General features: G+C 36.6%; 1 protein-coding gene across 1 annotated transcript; it reads left to right on the top strand.

The window, feature by feature from the left end:
- The first annotated feature begins 4969 nt into the window (after positions 1 to 4969).
- On the top strand, positions 4970 to 19324 carry LOC106883181 (uncharacterized). The gene is made up of 2 exons (XM_014934100.3): positions 4970 to 5405; positions 16006 to 19324. Exon 2 carries the CDS (start codon positions 16323 to 16325, stop codon positions 17787 to 17789), a length of 1467 nt encoding a protein of 488 aa, XP_014789586.2. The 5' UTR covers positions 4970 to 5405; positions 16006 to 16322; the 3' UTR covers positions 17790 to 19324.
- The last annotated feature ends 2256 nt before the right edge of the window (positions 19325 to 21580 follow it).

Here is a 21580-nt window from a genome sequence, read left to right on the forward strand (position 1 = left end):
ATTAACAAAATTAATGTTGCTGCTCTTAACAACATCAAAACCTTAGACTATGTTGGATAAGGTTTTTTAACAAAATTGTCTAACATCTCTTGCATCTCGTGTGTTGACAATAATCTTTCTGATTTATATTCTATTAAATTGTGTCTGCTTCATTGTTTAATTAGGTCCTGTACACTCTTCTTTCTCTTTATAATAACATTATTTCTATATTGCATATTCTCAACCTGTATAAACAGATTCCCATGACATTTAAGACAAAAAACTGAACCGCTGTAGATTATACTCACTGACATTTTTCTAGTTTTAAGAGTTCCTCAAGAATAAGGAAAACATTAATCACTTGGACACTTCTAACACAATCTATTGTTTTTGATAATATAGATATGGCTATACAAACAGAGATGAGAAACCCACAGACAAAAAGTGCTCCTACAGAATAAACCTGTTCCTATTCGAGGGAGGTAGATCTCTAGTCTGAGACATGACATGCAGCAACACGTTCTCCAGCTCCAACCCTGCAGCATTGACTGCAACATCTAGGTTTGCATTCAATACCTTGCAAGTTACATGGCAACCTCATGAAAAAGCTCCCACTACACTCTGTAAAGTGGTTGGCATTATGAAAGGAATCCAACCAAAGAAACTATGCCAAAGATGAGACTGGAGCTCAATGCAGCCCTGCTTGCTAGTCAGTTCTCTGAAACTGCCCTACCCATGCCAGGATGGAAAATAGTCTTTAAATGAAATGAAATGATGATGATGATAACTATGACTGTGGACAGGGATCTACCCAGTTTGTGCCAGTCACCATCGAGACATCAAGGGTTTTAGGATCCCATATTACCGATTTCTTCTGCAAAATAGGGATAATAGAAGCCCACCAGAGAAATAAACCCTGTTAGGTGGAGTGGCTGCTATAGTAAGGGTCGCTGGCCATTCTCCGCAGCAATACCATCATGGTCATTACCTCAGGGTACGGCTGAACACACTTTTTTTTTCTGAAGTATGTGGCACGTTGCTCCCTGCCCTTCCCCCCCCATCTGCTGTTTTGCCCCCACCATTTATTTTACTTTCTTTTTCTGTTCTTATCTCTCTTTTTCCCCTTTCCTTATATTTAAATGTTATAATTAAAATTTCGTTAATTACACAATAATGTTGACAAAAATGTTCCTGAATATTGTTGTGAGATTTGTAGGAAGACAATCTCTTCAGAACAAGAAGTATTCAGACACAAAGAAATACAAAATACACGAAAAATCCTATCATAAAATTTGTGGGAAATATTGTGCAAAGCAGTTATTTACAAAATCACAAGAAAGAGTACACTGAAGAAAGACACCATCATGTGAAACACCTGGAAACTGCTTCGTCATTAACCCTTTCGAGACACAAGGTGTTTCAGTATATGTAGTAGAAAATATCAAAATTTTTTTACTATTGAGAGACATCTACAGAAAGACAATTTCTGATTAGTTATTCTACATCAAATCCAACCATTCACAACATTTGTTCTATTGGACTGATGGACGGTCTCAAAGCCTATTTATGGGGTCGATCAATCGACCTGGATGTAACAAAGCAGAAAAGAATATTTTATCTTGTTTCAGACATTAAGACTGTAGCCATTTACTTGTTTTCCTACATTTTATCAGTTCTTGCATCAAAATAACGGGAGAAACCATTGGTAAATATCAGTATTGAAGCACTTGAACAATCAAATACCCTTTAATGTCTCAGTTGAAAATATTATTGCTTGTGACCTTGAGGTACCTGATGACGATATAAAGGGGTTTCTAGCATTACAATGGATTGAGAAGAGCTTGCAAATTCTATGAGTAGCTCCTGCATGGGACAAAACATCACCGATGATAATTTCATCTATAAAAAATTACACATTTTCATTTTCAGTATCGTTATGAAACGTCATAACAAAATCAGTGTTGGCTATAATTTCTGTAGAAAATTTGTTGAGATAACCTGAAGTATTGCTGAGGCCCCCTTCGGTCATGACTGACCATGGGATTGCACCTAGAAAGTTACCCTCCGAGGCACAAGTCCGGGCAAGATTGTGTTGGAAGTTATGTTGGCACTGGATGGGTGCCACACAATTCCTTACGTAATCGTGGAAGGAAAATAGCGGAACAAGAATATCTGAACAAAAACAATCTTTATTTTTCGTCTGTACAAGCGTTACATCTTGCGACAATCAGTAGCCAGGTCGCCTTAGTGTGGAACCAGCAGAATCGGTTTAATCACAATTGTGAAGGCATTCTTCACAGGTTAGCCAACAGCGTGTGGCGCCTTCAGTATTCCAGCTACACAGAGCTGGTCAAGTTGTATGTGGCTCGGTCAGCAGCAAAGGTGAAGAGAGTGAATGGTGGTCAAGCCTAGTGGCTGCTGATGTTTGAACATGTGCATAAGAGGCTCTAATCCCTGCGCATGCATGGATAAAAAATCCCAAAATGGTGACTGGAACCAGGCGTCACTACAAGGCTCACGAAAACAGGAAAATTGTAGTGGCACCAGAAACAAGATGGCTACCGATCACCCACAAGATGTGGCACAAAATATGTCAACTAAAAATAAAAAATTATTACAGTATAGATAAGCATGCACAAATTTTTTTTTTTTTTTACAAAATGTTCAAAAACAAAACATTGAAATTGTCCAGTACACAAAGGCACACTTGTCTGTCACAGGAAACACAATACAGAATGTCAAATGTAGTCTTTGCAAGTTTCTTGGGCCAGTGAACAGTTCTGCCTGATCTGGTAACATAAGGTTTGCTCGAGGCACTTTTCGGCGACGAAGTTGGCATTGCAAGCGTTGGTAGTGGCAACGGTGCCTGTGTAGGTGAATGTATTGTCATTGGCGTATGTGTAGGTGGTGTTGTCAGGGGGGTGGGGGTGGCAGTGGTGTCATCGAAAGATGTAGACACCTCAAAATATGCATTTTTAAGTCAGTCCACAGAAATGGTCTCCATACAACCATTCATCTCGATAGTTAAAAACTTTGGGTGTGCGAGAAAGCACACAAAAAGGTCCTTTATAAGGAGAAACAAGAGGTCCCTTGACAGAGTCATCTCGAACAGAAACATGCGACCAAGAATCAGATGTGGTGTGCAGGACAGACGACTGTGCTAGTATGGTTATTTGTTGGGAATGGATGAGGACAGCTGTGTGAAAAAGTGTTACACCCTAACTGTAACACTACCTGTGGAAGACATGGGATGAGATGGTGAAGCATAACCTTCAAATATTGAGCTTCACATCGGCAATGACAAGAGACCAGGACCTTTGGAAGCACATTGTGATTGAGAAGACACGGCAACTAAAGTGAGATCGTAGCCACACACATCCAGCCCTGTTAAGAATACTCCTGATGTGTTGGGCGATATGATATGCTTGAGTCAAGTAAAACTAGTACCATAGCTGGGGTCTGGTGCTCCCTAGCTGGCTCCTGTGCCAATGGGACATAAAAAGCACCCACTACATTCTCAGAATGGTTGGCGTAAGGAAGGGCATCCAGCTGTAGAAACTATGCTAGACTAGATTGGAGCCTGGGCATCCTGTGTTGAAAACTGCATTGAGTAAGTAAAAAGCAAGCGATTAGTAGTAGAGAGCAGTAGCATTCGAAGCGAGCAAAGACACGGTGGCCGCCGGCAACTCGTGGTGTGATTGAAAGGTCGTCGTCTCAGCTGCGATATTAACCACAAGTGTGTGTGTCCGTGTGTTACGCACGCTATCGAGAACCAGTTCTTAGTAAAAATCACCAGCAGCCACATGGCTTTGCTGAACAATGACGATTTTCTGACGGCAAGGGGAGGCGCATAACAGTATGGTGGCTGCTGTGAACTTTACCACAAACTGGTTCTCGATAGCGTGCGTAACACACAGACACACACACTCGCGGTCGATATCGCAGCCGAGAAGACAACCTTTCAATCATACCATGGGTCGCTGGCAGCGGCCGCGTCTTTGCTTGCTTCGAATGCTATTGCTCTCTACTACTAATCGCTTGCTTTTTACTTACTCAATGCAGTTTTCACTTCGGAGAACCAGACAGAGATCGCATTGCGTTCATGCGTGCATCCAGACTCGTGCTCGATAGCACTGACGACAACCTTATCTGTCTACCTCTGCCTTAGCCGCATGCATTACGCACGGACACACACACTTGCGGTTGATATCACGACGACAGATTTGCCTGTCGCCAGCTCTTTGTTCGCTCTGAACTCTACTACTAATCGCTTGCCTGCTTCCAGCTTTATTCGTAATATCATCATCATCATCACCATCGATTAACGTCCGTTTTCTATGATGGCATGGGTTGGACAGTTTGACTGAAGTCTGGAAAGCCAGCAGCTACACCAGGTAAATACAAAATGGCTGATCGTTAGCAAGGAGGGACACACATATAAGAAAGAAGAAAGCAATGGACCACTGATGAGGTCACAGAAGTGTGACGAAAGAACTCTGGGCGAAATATGATTAATGTAATGTAATGTAATATAAAGCTGAAGCAAATTAACACCAAATATACAGTGTGTGTGTGTTTTATTGGCTAAACTGGCAACATGACCATCCCCAAATACAACAATATCCGTTTCAACACACGATTTCACATCAAAAATCTTGCAAAACAAATATATATATATATACATATATATATATATATGTCTGTCTATCTCTCTATTCATCTATCTATCCATCTGTCTGTTGATCAATCAATCAATCAGTATGCCGTCAGACCTTGGCAATTTCTGTATTGTCCTAAAAAACTTATGGAGGAAGTTTTGAAAATATCTTCTGAAAAACTTTTTAAACTTTTGAAAGTTTCTAAAACACTTTCCGGAATTTTAAACGAGGATTTCCAAGGGTCTGTAATCTATTAAAATCTCACCCTTTCACAATGCCTCAACTTTTCATTTCTCCATCGTTAATTGCTAATTTCTCAATTGTCACCTGTTCATTCCTCCTGTCATATTCACAGGTGCCTTAACTCATACCTTAGCTTAACGTCCCCTGTTTCTTTCCGACACTACACTTTACTCTCTCTTTTCACCTCCCCAACCTTTCCCTACTAACAGCGTTACCCTGTTGCCTCTCTATACTTGACTACAACTACGTTGTCTGAGATACATCAGTTCGTATTGAGAATTATCTTCCCTTAGCTGTTTTGCGCCTCTCCCTCCCTCTCTCTCTCTCTCGCTCTGATATACGCATGCGCTGTAGTGATTTCTTCTTGAGTTTTTGATGTTTCTTTGTTGTTCTTCATTCATTCATCCTCCTGTGTTGATGTTTTGGGTCACAACTACTGGATTGCGATATTTTCCACCACCACCCGCTACCCATACATTTTTCAAATCTTAGCTACTTGCTACTTTAAAATTTAAAATTGTAATGGTAAGAATTCTTTCGAATAATCATCTTTTAAAAAAAAAGTTACCAATAATGTAAAGTACAACCGAAGACTTCGTTTTTGTATCTGGTTTGCAAGATTCTATTTGTAAATTCGTGTGTTGAAACAAATTTAGTGTCTAGAGAGATTCATTATGTCAATATTATTTACACATGCACTGGTTATTATTTGTTAATTGGTTAAATATCCAACTCACTAATCGATTGTTTAGTTTCTGTTTGTTACTTTTTTTTGTCCCAACCAATTGACTAATAATAAAGGAGTGGAATTGAACAAGTGTGTATGTTAATAATATTGGCATAATGATTATCCCTAGACACACCAGAGAATATATATGTATATATCTATAGCTTTTTGTTCATATATCCGAAAAAGAAGCACACTCTAAAGTTCTCAAACCATTTTTTATCTTTGGACTCCTTTGATCGCTATTTTAATCTCGTGGGCCCCCAAAGCCACTCAATGTTTAAAAACTAGTTTTATAGAAACTTCGGTAGAGATGGACTATATGTAATCTGAACCTTTCCCCACCTTATTTATTAATTTTTTTTACGGAATCCCACATTTTAGGCTATGGAGATTCCGATTCTGAAAAAAAAAATTTTGAAAAATTTCAACCCCCCCCCCCACCAAGCAGGCTATTTACATGCTAGAAATAACAGCCAAATCTCACAAAACTAGTGTTAGGGTTAGGTTTAGGGTTAGGGTTAGGGTTACGGTTACGGTCAGGGTTAGGGTTAGGGTTAGGGTTTGAGTTAGGGTTAGGTTTACCCTGTGGATCTATATAAAAACCGGTGGTGGGGGGATCGAAATTTTGAAATTGAGATTTTTGAAATTTTTTTTCCAGAATCGGATTCTCCATGGTCTGAAACATAGGATTCCGTAAAAAAAACTAAATTTAAAAGTTGGGGTATACCCAGATTACATATACTCCATCTCCACCGAAACTTCTTTCAAAATTCGTATTTTGTTTTTCAAACATTAACTTGTGTAGGCTGAACGATTTAAAATTAGAGGAAGAAACTTAGCCGTTTCTTGTAATACATACCAATAGATACATCTAAATCAACATTTTTGAGGGGCCCTTAAAATACTATTGTGGATTTCTAATTTATTATTTAATGGTTATTGAAACATGCCAGCACGTTTGCAGCGTTGCCGCGGGTGATGGCGAGGCTGAACAGCCAAGCGCCCTCACGAGCCTCACCAGTTAACCCTGCAAGGCGAGTTGCCAGTGAAGACAGGAATCTCGCAGTTAGTGGTCCGACGCCACAGGATAGAAAATGTAGTTGACCGACAGATCGTGGTATTGCAGGATTTTGTTCCGCTCGGCCAAAGAAGCTGTGGATCTCGCCCTGACCGCAGCATCCGGGATGTGAGAAGAAGCAAAGGAGTCGCTAACAAGGCATCTGTCTTGCGACCAGGGTCACAGAGTAAGGCTGTCAGGTCTCTTTCCATCACATCTAGACAATCCAGATAGTTCCAAGATGGAGAGGATGTTTGCCCAAGCCAAGCTCCTCTTGAGTATCGGATTCAACAGTGTATGATGCGCAAAGCAACCAGCATTCAGGCGGCAAGAAAAGCCATGGGGGCCTGTGGAGTCGAGGAGCCTTCCACAACGACTGGACGAAGAGGGAGTGGAAGGTGACCTTCGAAATTATGACAGTCCTCCACCTTCTCAGGAGCAGACAAGCCCAATTCCCTCCAGTGTTGGAGATCTTCATCCAACTCCCTATTGGAACTGGTCTATGTTGGAGAGAGGTAACTGGTGAGGCTCGGCTGTTCCAGTGCATCAGCCGCGGCAATGCTGCAAGCGTACTGGCGTGCCTCAATAGCCATTTAAGAGGTTTCCCAGCGCCCCCAACTATTCAGCCCAAGGTAGTGAATTGCTTTTGTTTTGTTCTTTTTCTTTCTCTCTTTTTTTTCTTTTTAATTTTTTTAATTGTGTTCTGTTTTGTCCAATTTTCTAACTAAATTTTGTAAAACGGTAAACACTGTGAAGTAATAAAATTTGTATTTACTATTCTGTTTGACGTGGGAACTACTGCAATAATGTATTTTTTAGAAAGTCAAAAGTTGTGGCTGGTCATACAGTGACCATTTGTTTTGCACCTATAAAGTGCTTAATAGTATACTGGGATCTATTGTAAAACGGGGGCACCAGTATTTTCTTAACGAAACTTGGGACACTGGTAGAATGTGTCATATAAAACATCTTTTACTCTTAGTCTTCTTAACAAAAAAAAGGAATTCGCAAGTTATTCCATGTTAAAGTTGTCGTATTTCTGTAATTTCAACTAATCACTGACGTCTATTCAGCTGAATAGAGTTACTGCTGGGCGGTCATAAAAATGTTATTCCCTGTGACATATTTCATCCGGTTTAATCATAATTTATACGCATATATTGTTTATATAATAAATTACGCTGTGTGTAACAATTTTAGAGTTCGGATTCTAGAGTTAGGGTTAGGGTTAGGGTTACGGTTAACAGTCTAGTTAGGGTTAGGGTTAGGGGATTAATACGATATACACCGTTACAGCGCTAACTGTTTTCAACTGAATAGACGTCAGTGATTAGTAGAAATTATCGAAATAAGACAATTTTTTACATGAAATAAATTCGAATACAAAAATTTTTTTCTGTTCTATAACACAAAATAGATAAGTATACGAAGTTTGAAAGTCTTTCGGTACCAAAAACACTACGTAAAACATTAATGAAAACTGGCGCCCCCATTTTAAAATAGATCCTTCGTTTTCTTCTTCTTACCTGTTAAAAATCATTTCATGGCACATATTGCACATATTGCAACGTCATCTTTAGGCGTAAATATTTAGTAAGCATAGTTGCTGAAGTTGAGAGAGTTCAAAACATAGTTAGATGACAGGTGTTTTTTGTTTTTGCAAGAAAGTTTTCCTCAACTTTGCATCCGATTGAAATTGAGGTTGCTAATAAAATATCTGGATAATTATTGGTGCTTAACAATCAATATTCTTTTCTCTGTTGAATTTCAAGTCAACATTTTTCCCCACACTAATGTCTGGTTCTCTTTAACTGCATTGTGCGTAATTATATCACGAAAAGATAACTTCTTCAGCAGATCGTGAAGAAGTTAAATATTATATGTTGAGGTTTTTTTTCTTAGTCGAGTTTCGTTAATTTCATATCATGTGTGCCATTTTTCACTAATCCTCTTTCATTTGACCTAGAAATTTAATTTTTGTTTAGCTTTTCTGATATTTAGGGATGGAGAATTGAAGCTGTAAATTTGCCTTTTCTTGAGTTACTCATTTTGCTCCAGCCAAATTTGTCTTTTATATGCTCAAAGAGAACGGCGATAATTTTCTGAAATAGCGATCAGATTATGTTTTGAATGCTTTTAATGCATTTAACGCAGGCCCTTTACTTAGCTGATATAGTTTTTGTAAGGTAATGAACATTTGTATAAAATATATTTTGTTTCAAAAGTGAAAAATCATGTAAAAACACCTCATTTTTGTCCCATCTCCTATATATATATATATATATATATATATATATATATATATATATATATATATATATATATATATATATATATATACTTTTCTATTTTAGACACAAGGTCCGAAATTTGGGGGGAGGGGGCCAGTCGATTTAGATTGATCCAGTACGTAACTGGTACTTAATTTATCGACCCCGAAAGGATGAAAGGCAAAGTCAACTTTGGTGGAATTTGAATTCAGAACGTAATGACAGACGAAATATATTTTTATATGTGCACACAGGTGAGCACATAAGTGGAAAAAATATTATATTACTTGAATACCAAAGACAGAGTAATATACTTTTTATTAAAGCTGCAAAAATTATCACAGAACTGTTGCACAGAGTTTCACATTCCCGTCATTCAGACAGTTTTCATCACAACTGTCCGATGAACACAAATGTGAAACTGAGTTCTGTGATAATTTTGGAGTTTTAATAAAAGGTTCATATATATATATATATATATATATATATATATATATAGTTTTAGGGAAAATAACCAATTTTCAAGAACTCATCGATGAAAATCCACTATCACATATAGAAAAATTAATAATTAAAAGCACAATAAATGAGTATAATATAAAGTAAAGTAAATATCATAAGATAAATATAATAAAAAGATTACACGTGTTTCATAACCAATTTTCAAATAGAAAAGAAATTTAAATCGATTAAAATCAATTGAAATTATTGGTACTTACTGTTGGTTGAGATATATATCTAATTATTGTTCTACTTACGATCTGACGAGTAGCTATATTTTTGAATAGAACTTATTTTCGATAATTTCAATTGATTTTAATCGATTTAAATTTCTTTTCTATTTGAAAATTGGTTATGAAACACGTGTAATCTTTTTATTATATTTATCTTATGATATTTACTTTACTTTATATTATACTCATTTATTGTGCTTTTAATTATTAATTTTTCTATATGTGATAGTGGATTTTCATCGATGAGTTCTTGAAAATTGGTTATTTTCCCTAAAACTATATATATTTTATATATACTTTATCTATAAGGCTCAATTTAATTTTAATTTTTTATAAATTGATTTTAATTGAGTTTTTTACCTGTAATTTTGGATTTTGTCCCTAATAATATTATTATTATATATATATATATATATATATATATATATAAACAAAAGTAAATGAGTATATGCATATATACGTACAGGTATGTGCATACCGACATCCACCTGTATGTATAGGTGCATATCTGGGTACAGGACATTGCAAACAAACGTAGACGAGAACACACGAGCCACATAGAGAACATTCTACTTCATCAGCTACCCACGTTTTAACACCGGCGTTTCGACGAGCTTCGGGCAGTATATATATATGAATGATTGTTTTTATGTTTAGTTATAATGAAACAATTTTACAATAATTTGATGGGTTACCCCTGTACTTTTGTAGAGTATAAGGCATTCCTACACATGTTATGAAAAATTTTTCTGTGAGTAGGTAGAGAAGTTTTGGAAAATTCACCTGAGTTGGCTGTATTGCCTCATAACATTAAAAAAAAATGGATATTTTTTTAATGAAATTTTCTATAAATATTTTTCAGAGTGTAAATTATGAATATATCAGAAATTATTTACTTTTGACGGATATTTGTCCTCATCTTATTTGTTGTTAACGCAACGTTTCGGCTGATATACCCTCCAGCCTTCATCAGGTGTCTTGGGGAAATTTTGTACCTGGGTTCTCATTCCTAAGGTTCAAAATTTTCCCAAGACACCTGATGAAGGCTGGAGGGTATATCACCTGAAACAGTGTACTAACAACAAACAAGACGAGGACAAATATCTGTCAAATGTAAATAATTCCTCATCTCTTAAATATAGAACTGTAAAATCAGAAATTGATGTAAAAAGCAAAATAGTGAGTGCATACATACTGACACACATCACAATTTGTTATGAAATTTCAAGTTTTATTTTGTAGCTATATGTGACGTGTGGTCAGTATGTATGTATATGAGCCCACCAAATTTCGTCAAAAACATTTTCCATTTTAGACAAAATATTTTTGTTTTGACAAAGTTCAGTATTCTGCTTGGTTGACTTTCTGGTAGTGACCCAGTAACTTGTTTTTGTACCATTGATAAGCAAGAAAATTGTCAAAACATGTTTGGTATTTGAATAAATCTATCACAAAATTTTAAAACAACTACATGTTTTGAGATTCAGTTACATTTTCAAACCCTGAAACGAATTATCCTATATTTTTTCCCGTGCAGGAATATGCTTCTTCTCTATATATTTATATATATGAGGGGGTACCCAAAATAAACTGGAATTTTGCAGTACTATTTCACTCACTTAGTTTTACATGTTTACATTTTTATCGCCTTCAAAGTATTCTCCATTTGAAGCAATGCATCAGTCCAGGGGCATTTTCCACCATTCAAAGCAGTGCTGGGACTCTTGCGAAGTGATGTCCTTTAACACCTGTCATTTTTTTTCTTCATCTTTTCCACATCTGCAAATTCCGTAGCACCAGCTTTCATCACCAGAGATGACCTTCGTAAAAAGGTCCAAATCAACTTAAAGCATGAGAATCACTTGTAAACTTGTGTTTTGCTCATGGCAGCATCCTTGTAAGCTGTTTGAAACATTGACAACCATTTCAGCTACCGTTTTCCCTAGCAGAAAGCAAAGTTTCATGGAAGCACGCTGTTCCTTTGTTTCAGCCATTACAAAAATTGACAAACAGAGGAGAAGCACTGCAAAACGAAGATGCACTATACATGACAGTATGACCCTTCCGGACAATGCTGGGCAGCAGACTGATGCCTGAGGGTCACATCAAGTGGCTTCTAACAATGGAAACCACAGGGAACGTTTCCAGTTACTTTTGGGTACCCCCTCGTATGTATATATATATATATATGTGTGTGTCTCTCTTCATTTGTATATGTATTGTATATATATTGTGACTGAAATCACAACATTCCTCCTGAAATATGACACCAGTCGATCGCAGGGTCACTCATTTACAGCTTAGTGGCCCAGGCAACATGAATGTTTTGATCAAGAACACAACACCACCTGACCTGGAAGTCAAAACAATGATCTTGCAATTATGAATACAACATCCTAACACCTGGATCACATGCTTTTGTATTAATCAAGTAGAAGTCATGATATTGTTCCATATATGAATTATGTAATTGGTTTCCATAGATAATTACAAAATTAGATTTGAGCTATTAAGATATATATAAATATTCTATTTTTCTAGGTACTGGTGCCACATAAAAAGCACCCAACTACACTGTGTAAAGTGGTAGGTGTTAGGAAGTGCATCCAGCTGTAGAAATCAAGCCAAAGCAGACAATAGAACCTGGTACTGCTCCCAGCTTTGCCAGCTTCTGTCAAATCATCAGCATGGAAAATGGACATTAAATGATTATGATGATGATGTACACATCAGATATCATCATCATTTAACATTTGTTTTCCATGCTGGCATATCTTGGACAGTTTGACTGGGTCTGATAAGCCAAGGGCTGCATTGTGTTCCCTGTCAGATTTGGCATAGTTTCTGTGCCTTGATGCCCTTCCTAACACCAAATGCTTTTACAGTATACACAGGGTGTTTTATTGTGCCATAAACAGCTGTGTGGTCACCAGATTACTTGCAATGGAAAGGGAGGAAAAAACGGGAGTAAGGGAGAGGCCCTATCCATTAAGTGGTGGTGGTAATAGGGTATTTCAGAGGAGGGAGAGGGTCCAGTAATATGAATAAAATCACATGGTTCACTTCCTGCACTTGCAGCGCTTTATCAACCAAGAGAAGTAGAAGCTTCAGTGAATGAGTTCACCTCAAAGGAGAAGTACTCAACTCAGCATGAGATTGAAGAACTGGCAGAAAGGTAGCTTCTGGTGGTGCAACATGATGGCCTCAACTTTGGATGCTAGGATGTTTTTATTGTAAATTGATGAATAAAGCAAATGAATTACTAAAATATTCTTGGAAAAGCTTGGTTGGGAAATATTGCTTCATCCTCCATATTCTTCAGACCTTGCTCCTTCTGATTATAACTTGTTTTGGGGACTACAGAACCGTTTGAATTGTCTTAGGTTGACATCAAGACAAGAGTTGAAAATAAGTTGGATTCATATTTCGCATCAAACCTAAACAATTTTACAAGCATGGCATTTATAAGCTTGTTGACAGATGAAATTAAGTTCTAGAAAGCAATGGAAATTATGTTAATGAATAAATATTGTCTTAATCATGGGCATTTTCGTTTTTAATAGAGACCTTAAAATTAACCTGATATGTGTGTGTATATATATATATACTTGAACTCAAGAGTTTCATCTGATGTCCAATCTTCATCTTCCTCCCACCTCTATATGTAATGTGGCTTAGCTATGTATTCCCTCTAGAGCAAGTCACCTATAATTGTCCCTATATCACACTTTAGCCTCTTAGCATCTGGAATAAATCTCCACCCTCCCTGATACCCTCCAAACCAATGGTTTTTATGTGGCACCAGCACCAGTATCGATTCTTCCATCTCTCTTATTAATCAAATACCCAACAAACACTAGGCCAGTGAACATGCTTTACCAGCAAGCTACCAGGTGTAAGCCATACAATTTTTTAAAACTATATGTATATGAATACATAGCTGTGTGGTAAGGAACTTGGTTCCAGGTTCAGTCCCACTGCATGGGCAAGTGTCTTCTACTGTAGCCTCGGGTAGACACAAGCTAAAAGAAGCCCATTGTGTATGTATATGTATATATATTTATATATACGCATATGTGTGTGTATGTCTGTTTGTCCGATTACCATCGCTTCACGACCAATGTTGGTATGTTTACATCTCTGTGGTTCAGGAAAAAAATAAGTACTTGGCTTACAAAGAATAAGTCCTCGGATCAATTTGTTTGACTCATACCTTTTAAGGCGGTGCTCCATCATAGCCACAGTCAAATGAAACTCGTAAAAGATTAATATCTACATACTTTCAAATTTGACTGGTGACTGCTGCTGCTGCCATGTGCAGTTGTTTTTAGTTAAAGAGGCAGAGAGAAATAGGGTTTGCTAAGAAGTAGAGGGTGGTGGGGTAGAAATTTCCCTCAAGGGGAGAGAATCACTGAGACAGATTTCTTTTTATATACTTATTTTATTATGCTTCTATATCATTGGGGTTTTTTTTTATTTGCAAGTAGATGTAGATAAATTTAAATTTATTTCATTCTAAAATAGGAACTTATCAATGCACTGCAACTTGGGATTAAACTACACGGTCATTTAAAACGCCTAGGAACTATAAAAACGATGGATTTTACTTTTCTTTCTTTTTTAAAAAAAAGGTGAAGGAGGGAATTAAAAGCCCTTGAGAGATTAAGATTAACATTATACAGAGTACAATCGATATTTTCTATTTCTTTTATCTTTAACAGTGCAGGAGAGTCTGACTGATAGAAAGTCTCTTACGTGTTTAAGATTTCATTCTGGGAGACTTTCAAGGGTCTTATTTCTCTCATTTATCATTGTTGGTGTTTTGTTTTTCAATACATATTCACCTTGTTTGTTCTTCATGTAGATACAATTACTCTTTTCTCTACAAACTACATACAAGCCATTTTTTGTTCTTCTTGGGTGCGAATGTGGAATTTTTCCTATGTTGTTTATCACAACAGGGTGTATTAAGATTCTTCATCTACCAATCTAGTGTTAAGCACTCATTCTCATTGTTTGATATGTATGTATGTGTGTGTGTGTGTATATATATATATATATATATATATATATATATATATATATATATATAATAGTGTGTGTGTAGGCAGAGGTGTGGCTGGGTGATTGAAAATCTGGCTTCCCAACAATGTGGTCTTGGATTCAGTCTCACTGCGTGGCACCTTGGGCAAGTGTCAAATCCTGAGCTGACTAAAGGCTTGTGAATGGATGATAACTGGAGACTGAAAGAAACTCCATATAGATAGTATGTTTTTATGTTGTAAATGTGCGTCATTGCCATACATGCAAGGCTGTTTGTTTCTAAACTTCCAAGGAAAACCTGTCTAGCTATGAAAAAAATATTACCTTGAAAGAGGAGGAGGCTGGCATATAGGAAGACATAGAACCATGCAAGCAAGGGAGATGGACGTTGATGATGATGATTCTGCAGTTTAACATATAAAAAGGGTAAAGACCCCCTTCAGTCTCTAATGACCATGGGGTTCCACCTAGAAAGTTACCAAGGCACTAGTATGGAAGTCAGCCTCCTCTCTCCATGTCACCAAAATCATCCAAGGGAAGGATGAAGGCTGATACAGCTTGGCACCAGTGATGTTGCATCTCATTTCTACAGCAGAGTGAACTGGAGCAATGTGAAATAAAGTGTCTTGCTCAAGAACACAACACTGCCCAGTCTGGGAATTGAACTCACTACCTCATGATTGTGAGCTCGATGCTCTAACCACTGAGCCATGTGCCTTCACAGTTTAACATATATAATGTTACAATATGAAGGTCTGTAAATAAGTAGGCTTGCCATAAGGTTGAATGATGTAATTTCAATTAATTAAAAAGTAAATTTAAATTGTTCAGGTCAAGGTTTATATTCATAGCTTATTATTATAGAAATATAAAATTTCTTCTGTTGTATCTTTCATCTTTTTACTTGTTTTGGTCATTTGACTATGGCCATGGGTTTTAGTCAAACAAATCGTCCCCAGGACTTATTTTTAAGCCTAGTACTTATTCTGTCAGTCTCTTTTGCTGAACCACGAAGTTATAGGGACATGAACACATCCGCACTGGTGGAGGGGAACAAACACACACACATATGATGGGCTTCTTTCAGTTTCCATCTACCAAATTCACTCACAAGGCTTTGGTCAGACCAAGGCTATAGTAGAAGACATTTGTTCTCGGTGCCACACAGTGGGACTGAACCTAGAACCATATGGTTGGGAAGCAAGCTTCTTAACACACAGCTATGTCTGTACTCATTGCAATTTTTTAAAAGTATTTTCCATACCTCATAATTTTTTGTCTATAATTTCAGAATACCAGATGGTGCTGGAATTAAAAAAATGTTTTTCACTTCGGATCTACCATCAGTAAAGGAAGAACACATATAATCCCTTTTATATGAATCAGTGCTCAAATTACTGTGAAATGTTTCCTCTCAATGAGACTATTAGCAAGATCTTTCCACTTCATTGTCTGGAATATGTACAAGATGATTTTTTTGCATTCTAATTAAGCTTAAATTACTAAAGAATTTGTAGCCTCTTCAGATATTGACTAAAATCATAATTAGTACAAATATTGCAGACTAAATATTTGTTAGGAATAAAATATAAAGATATATAAAAAAAAATGTATATTGTGGTGAGAGAAGAAAAAATGATGGAAAATGAATTGTGTGATGGAAATTTAGAATGTAAACCACAGTCTAAAAGGATTGATATTATTGGTAAGATACCTACTGATATAGGAAAAACATCATATCACTGTGATATTTGTAAAAAACCATTCGCTCAAAAAGGTAACCTTACTACCCACAGACGTATTCATACAGGAGAGAAGCCTTATAATTGTAATATCTGTGGTAAATCATTCTCTCAGACAGGTAGCTTAACTATACATAAGCGCATTCATACAGGAGAGAAACCATTTGACTGTGATATCTGTGGTAAATCATTTGCTCATAGAAGTACTTTGAATCAACACAAAAGTAATCATTCAGGGAAGAGGCCATACTGTGATATTTGTGGTAAAACATTCTCTCAGAAAGGTAACTTGGCTACACACAGTCGCATTCATACAGGAGAGAAACCTTATCGCTGTGATATCTGTGGCAAATCATTCTTTCAGAAAGGTAACTTAGCTGAACATAAACGTAGTCATACAGGAGAAAAGCCATATCACTGTGATATTTGTGGTAAATCATTCTATAACAGAGGCAACTTAACTGCACACAAGCGTTCTCATACAGGAGAGAAGCCATATTACTGTGATATCTGCAGTAAATCATTCTCCAAAAGAAGTGTCTTAACTAGTCACAAACGTATTCATACAGGACATAAGCCATATCATTGTGATATCTGTGGTAAATCATTCTTTCGAAAATCTAGCTTAACTGAACACAAATATATTCATACAGGAGACAAGCCATACCATTGCAATATCTGTGGTAAATCAATCTCCAATGGAAGTAACTTAATTCAACATAAGCGTATTCATACAGGGATGATACCCTATCACTGTGATATCTGTGGTAAATCATTTTCCAAAGGAATTGACTTAACTAGTCACAAACATATTCATACAGGAGAGAAGCCATATCACTGTGATATCTGTGATAAATCGTTCTGCAGTGGAAGAAACTTAACTGCTCACATGCATATTCATGCAGGAAATATTTCATATCACTGTCATATCTGTGGTAAATCATTCTCTCATAGAAGCACCTTAGCTAAACACAAACGTATCCATACAGGAGAGAAACCATATCACTGTGATGTCTGTGGTAAATCTTTCTCTGTAAGTAGTAGCTTAACTTCACACAAGCGTACTCATACAGGAGAGAAGCCATATCACTGTGATATCTGTGGTAAACCATTCTCAGATGGCAGTAACTTAACTGCACATAAACGTATTCATACAGGAGAGAGACAGTTTCACTGTGATATTTGTGGCAAATCATTCTCTGAAAGAAGTAATTTAACTGCACACAGACGTATTCATACAGGAGAGAAACCATATCAGTGTGATATCTGTGGTAAGGCATTCTCACAAACAAGGCAATTAAGTACACATCTATGTATTTATACAGAAGAGTGATTCTGTCAATGTCAACAGTCATTCAGCAAAAGAAATATCTTATGTAACAATAAATATGTTCACTCAGAAAATAAAACATGTGTCGTGATTACGATCTCATACCACTCTATTTTAGATAATCACAACTATACTGGGACCTACTTTAATACATCTTTCCTTTGTAAGGTGGTGAGATGGCAGAATCTTTAGTGCACCAGACGAAATGCTTAGCTGTATTTCGTCTGTCGCTACAGTCTGAGTTGACATTCCACTGAGGCAAACTTTGCCGTTCATCCTTTTGGGGTCAATAAATTAAGTACCAGTAAAACACTGGGGTCAATGTAATTGACTTATCCCCTCCCTGCAAAATGGCTGCCCTTGTGGCAAAATTTGAAACCATTGTTGTTGTTATTTTATAGAAGGCAGAAAGCTGGCAGAGTTGTTAGCATGCTGGGCAAAATGTTTAGCAGCATTTTGTCCATCTGGACATTCTGGGTTCAAATGCCACTGAGATCAACTTTGCTTTTCATCCCTTTTGAGTTGATAAAATAAGTACCAGTTGAACACTGGGATCAATGTCATCGACTTCCCCCACTCACCAAACCTACTGGCCTTGTGCCAAAATTTGGAACCAATATTTCTATTAATAAGCAATTGTCCTTGCATACAGGTATGTCCCCCACCCTCCTCTCCAGCTATGCATTCTTAATCGTGTGGGCTCATGATGCTGGTGCCACATAAAAAAACACCTGTACTGGTGCTCTGTGTGACCATGAGTGTTGAAGCATCCCCTCCTCAGTGTGGGATGTAGCTTGGCATAGTTTTTTCCTTGAGATCATTGAAGTGTTGAAACTTTTGTACAATAGACTCTGTCCTTAATGTAGTCTCATAAGAAGAAGGCTAGAAGTATTGTATCTCATGGCCCTGGTGCCCACCTTTTTTCCAACCATCAGTTTGGGAAAGTTCCATTGAGAAACTCTCAAATACTCAACCCTCAATGGCACAGTGCACCATCTTGTTGGAGGATAACAGTTGGCTGCAAGTGATGCAACTCAAGCATGAGGCCACACCAAACATTGACTTAGATTGTTTTTCTCCAGTTCTCTTGTTTCATGTGTATTTTCTGAACCCCAGATTCTTGTTCTTAAGTATCATTCCTGAGACATGAAATGCTGCTTCATCACTAAAACAAATCTTTTGAACAAAGCCTTCCTCTTTATCTGATTGAGTAACGTGTCTACTGCAAATTGTTTCATTTGGGGTTTGTCATCTGGCTGAAGTACTTGCAAAACTTGTACTTTATAAGTATAAAACCTCAAGTTCTTGTGCAAAACTTTGATGTTCTTTGTTGCTCAGCTTCTGTTTTCTGTAGGATGCCTCTTCTTTGCAAAAACTTTTTATGCCAGGCACATATGTATACATGAATTGGTGGTTCTTTTCCATACTTTGTATTCTATTATTTTTTAAGCATGCATTACCTCTAACCAATACTTATGTTAACACAACTATATGCTATAAAATTTACAAACTTTGATAAAAATTTTTATTCCTTCAAACTGATCTTCACTTTCTTTGAAGTTGTTTGATTTGTTTGGTACCAGATACTAGAAATTAGTTGATATCATGCAATGAATGATAGACAAAACAACAGATTACCTCTCGATGAAATGATGGTGGCTGTTATCAATTGAATGTGTGATGTAGTAAACTGGTTGACAGTACCAAGGAAAATATATTTGCCAATCATTTTCCCTGCTGTAGTCTAACAACTTACATCATCATCATTTAATGTTCATTTTCCTTGCTGGTGTGGGTTGGACGGTTTGACTGGGACTGGCAAGCTGTACTAGGCTCCCATTGTCTGTTTTGGCCTAGTTTCTACAGCTGGACGCCCTTCCTAAAACCACTCATTTTACAGAGTGTACTGGATGTTATTTTACATGCCACATGCGTCAGTGCCTTTTATGTGTCACCAGCACTGACTATGACCACAATTCACTTAGCCTGAAGTGTCCTGATTTAGGACGAATGTTGCTTTAATTTAGCCTCAGGAGACATTGTCTCCAGCTGGCTATGCAACATGATCTGTGTCCTTATATTTTCAAACAAGGGAATCTAGCATCCCCACCCTGCTCAAAACAATATCTGTGTATCGCAATTTCCAGGTTGTTTCCCTTCATCAGCACAGAATAATTGCCACATTCCCGTTTGAAATATATAGTTTTCAAAATGACAATTAGTCACTGATCTATAAATTAGAAAATTACTATTTTTAAATCTCACAATGAGAGATATTCAGCAACAGTACTTTGTAGTAAAGATTGTTTGCCAACATAACATGGCAGTCCTGGTTTAGGCAAACAATCTTTACTACCAAAGATCATATTTCACCACTTCATCCCACATCTTCCTGGGTCTACCCCTTCCATAGGTTCCCTCCACAATTAGAGATCTGCTCATTTATTATATATGGTTTCTTGAACAAAGAACATGGTCTTGCTTCATAGAAGTTATGGTAAATATAGTAAAATAGAAAACCTGAATTGCATAGTGTTTGGGGGAAATGTTGAAAAGTAATTTTGAAACCATTGATATGTGCAATGAACGAAATTGCTGATCCTAACATTTACAAGTAGAAATCAGCCAGAAATAACTTATTTCAGTATATTATGGTGAGATATTGTAGGTTGGGTTGAGGTTATATGAGTTTTTAATATTAAGCACTTTTGTGCAATCTTTGATATCTTTTCGCCATGATCTAGACTTTTCTGTTTGATTGTCAACAGTGTTTGTATCTTCTGCATGGACATAGTAATGGCAATAAACTCAATCACTTGTAACAAATATGTTGCCAGGACAAAGTCGTAGAAGGAATGGGGGAGCCAATGATTTTAAGTTTCAGCATGTCAATCATTTTTATGCTAAATTATCTTAATACTGTTAAAAACAACTGATTGAACTCAAACTAGCTCACTGATACTTTTGATAACTTTAAAGAAAAGACAAGATTGGGGTATAAATATCAATTTCAAACACATCTTTGATGAACCATTTTTCCATGTTCTTCAGCACCTTTTTTATATGTTAAAATCACTTTTATTGATATCAAACGCTACTCTTTGAGTCAAATTATTGGCAGTTGACATACATTCACCTTTAATCGTTCTAAACTGAAGAAGCAATGGACAAACCAGTGTTATCTTTGAGTAAGTGTTTATGCTCACTATGGCTCATTAAATATTCATGGGACCTGCAGAAATTCCAATAACTGATGTTTGGATAACCAAAGTTTAACTCAGTGTGTGTGTGTGTCTTTCCTTTCAAATGTTGTTTTTGATGTTGTTTCCCCATTTTTTGTATTGCCGTTCTCTAAGATAAGATTGATGTTTGTAAAGAGATTTGGATGTTATTCCTAAAACAGATTAAATGATTCCATAAAGGTATCATCTGTTGGTAAAATAATACAAATTATGTTTTACAACTTCAAACATGAGAATAATGAAAAGGACAAAACTAAAAGCAATTCATGATTATAACAAAAACATCTGACATGATAAAGAAGCTGATCACAACACATCAAATAAAGAATATTCCCCCAGTTTTCAAGCAAACTGATACAGACTAAATTTTGACAAAGTAAAAATGACTTGTTAAACACTAAAGCATTCAGTATCTTTAATTGGTTCTTATGTTTTTATTTAGCTATATTCTTTATTATCTTATGGAATTTGTAACATTCCTGGAAACAAATTTGCGTTTCATTATGATTTAGTTAACATGCATTAAAATGGATGTAAATTAACTGAAGGTGA

This window comes from Octopus bimaculoides, chromosome 28, assembly GCF_046866305.1.
Source record: "Octopus bimaculoides isolate indiv1 chromosome 28, ASM4686630v1, whole genome shotgun sequence".
NCBI lineage: Eukaryota > Metazoa > Mollusca > Cephalopoda > Octopoda > Octopodidae > Octopus > Octopus bimaculoides.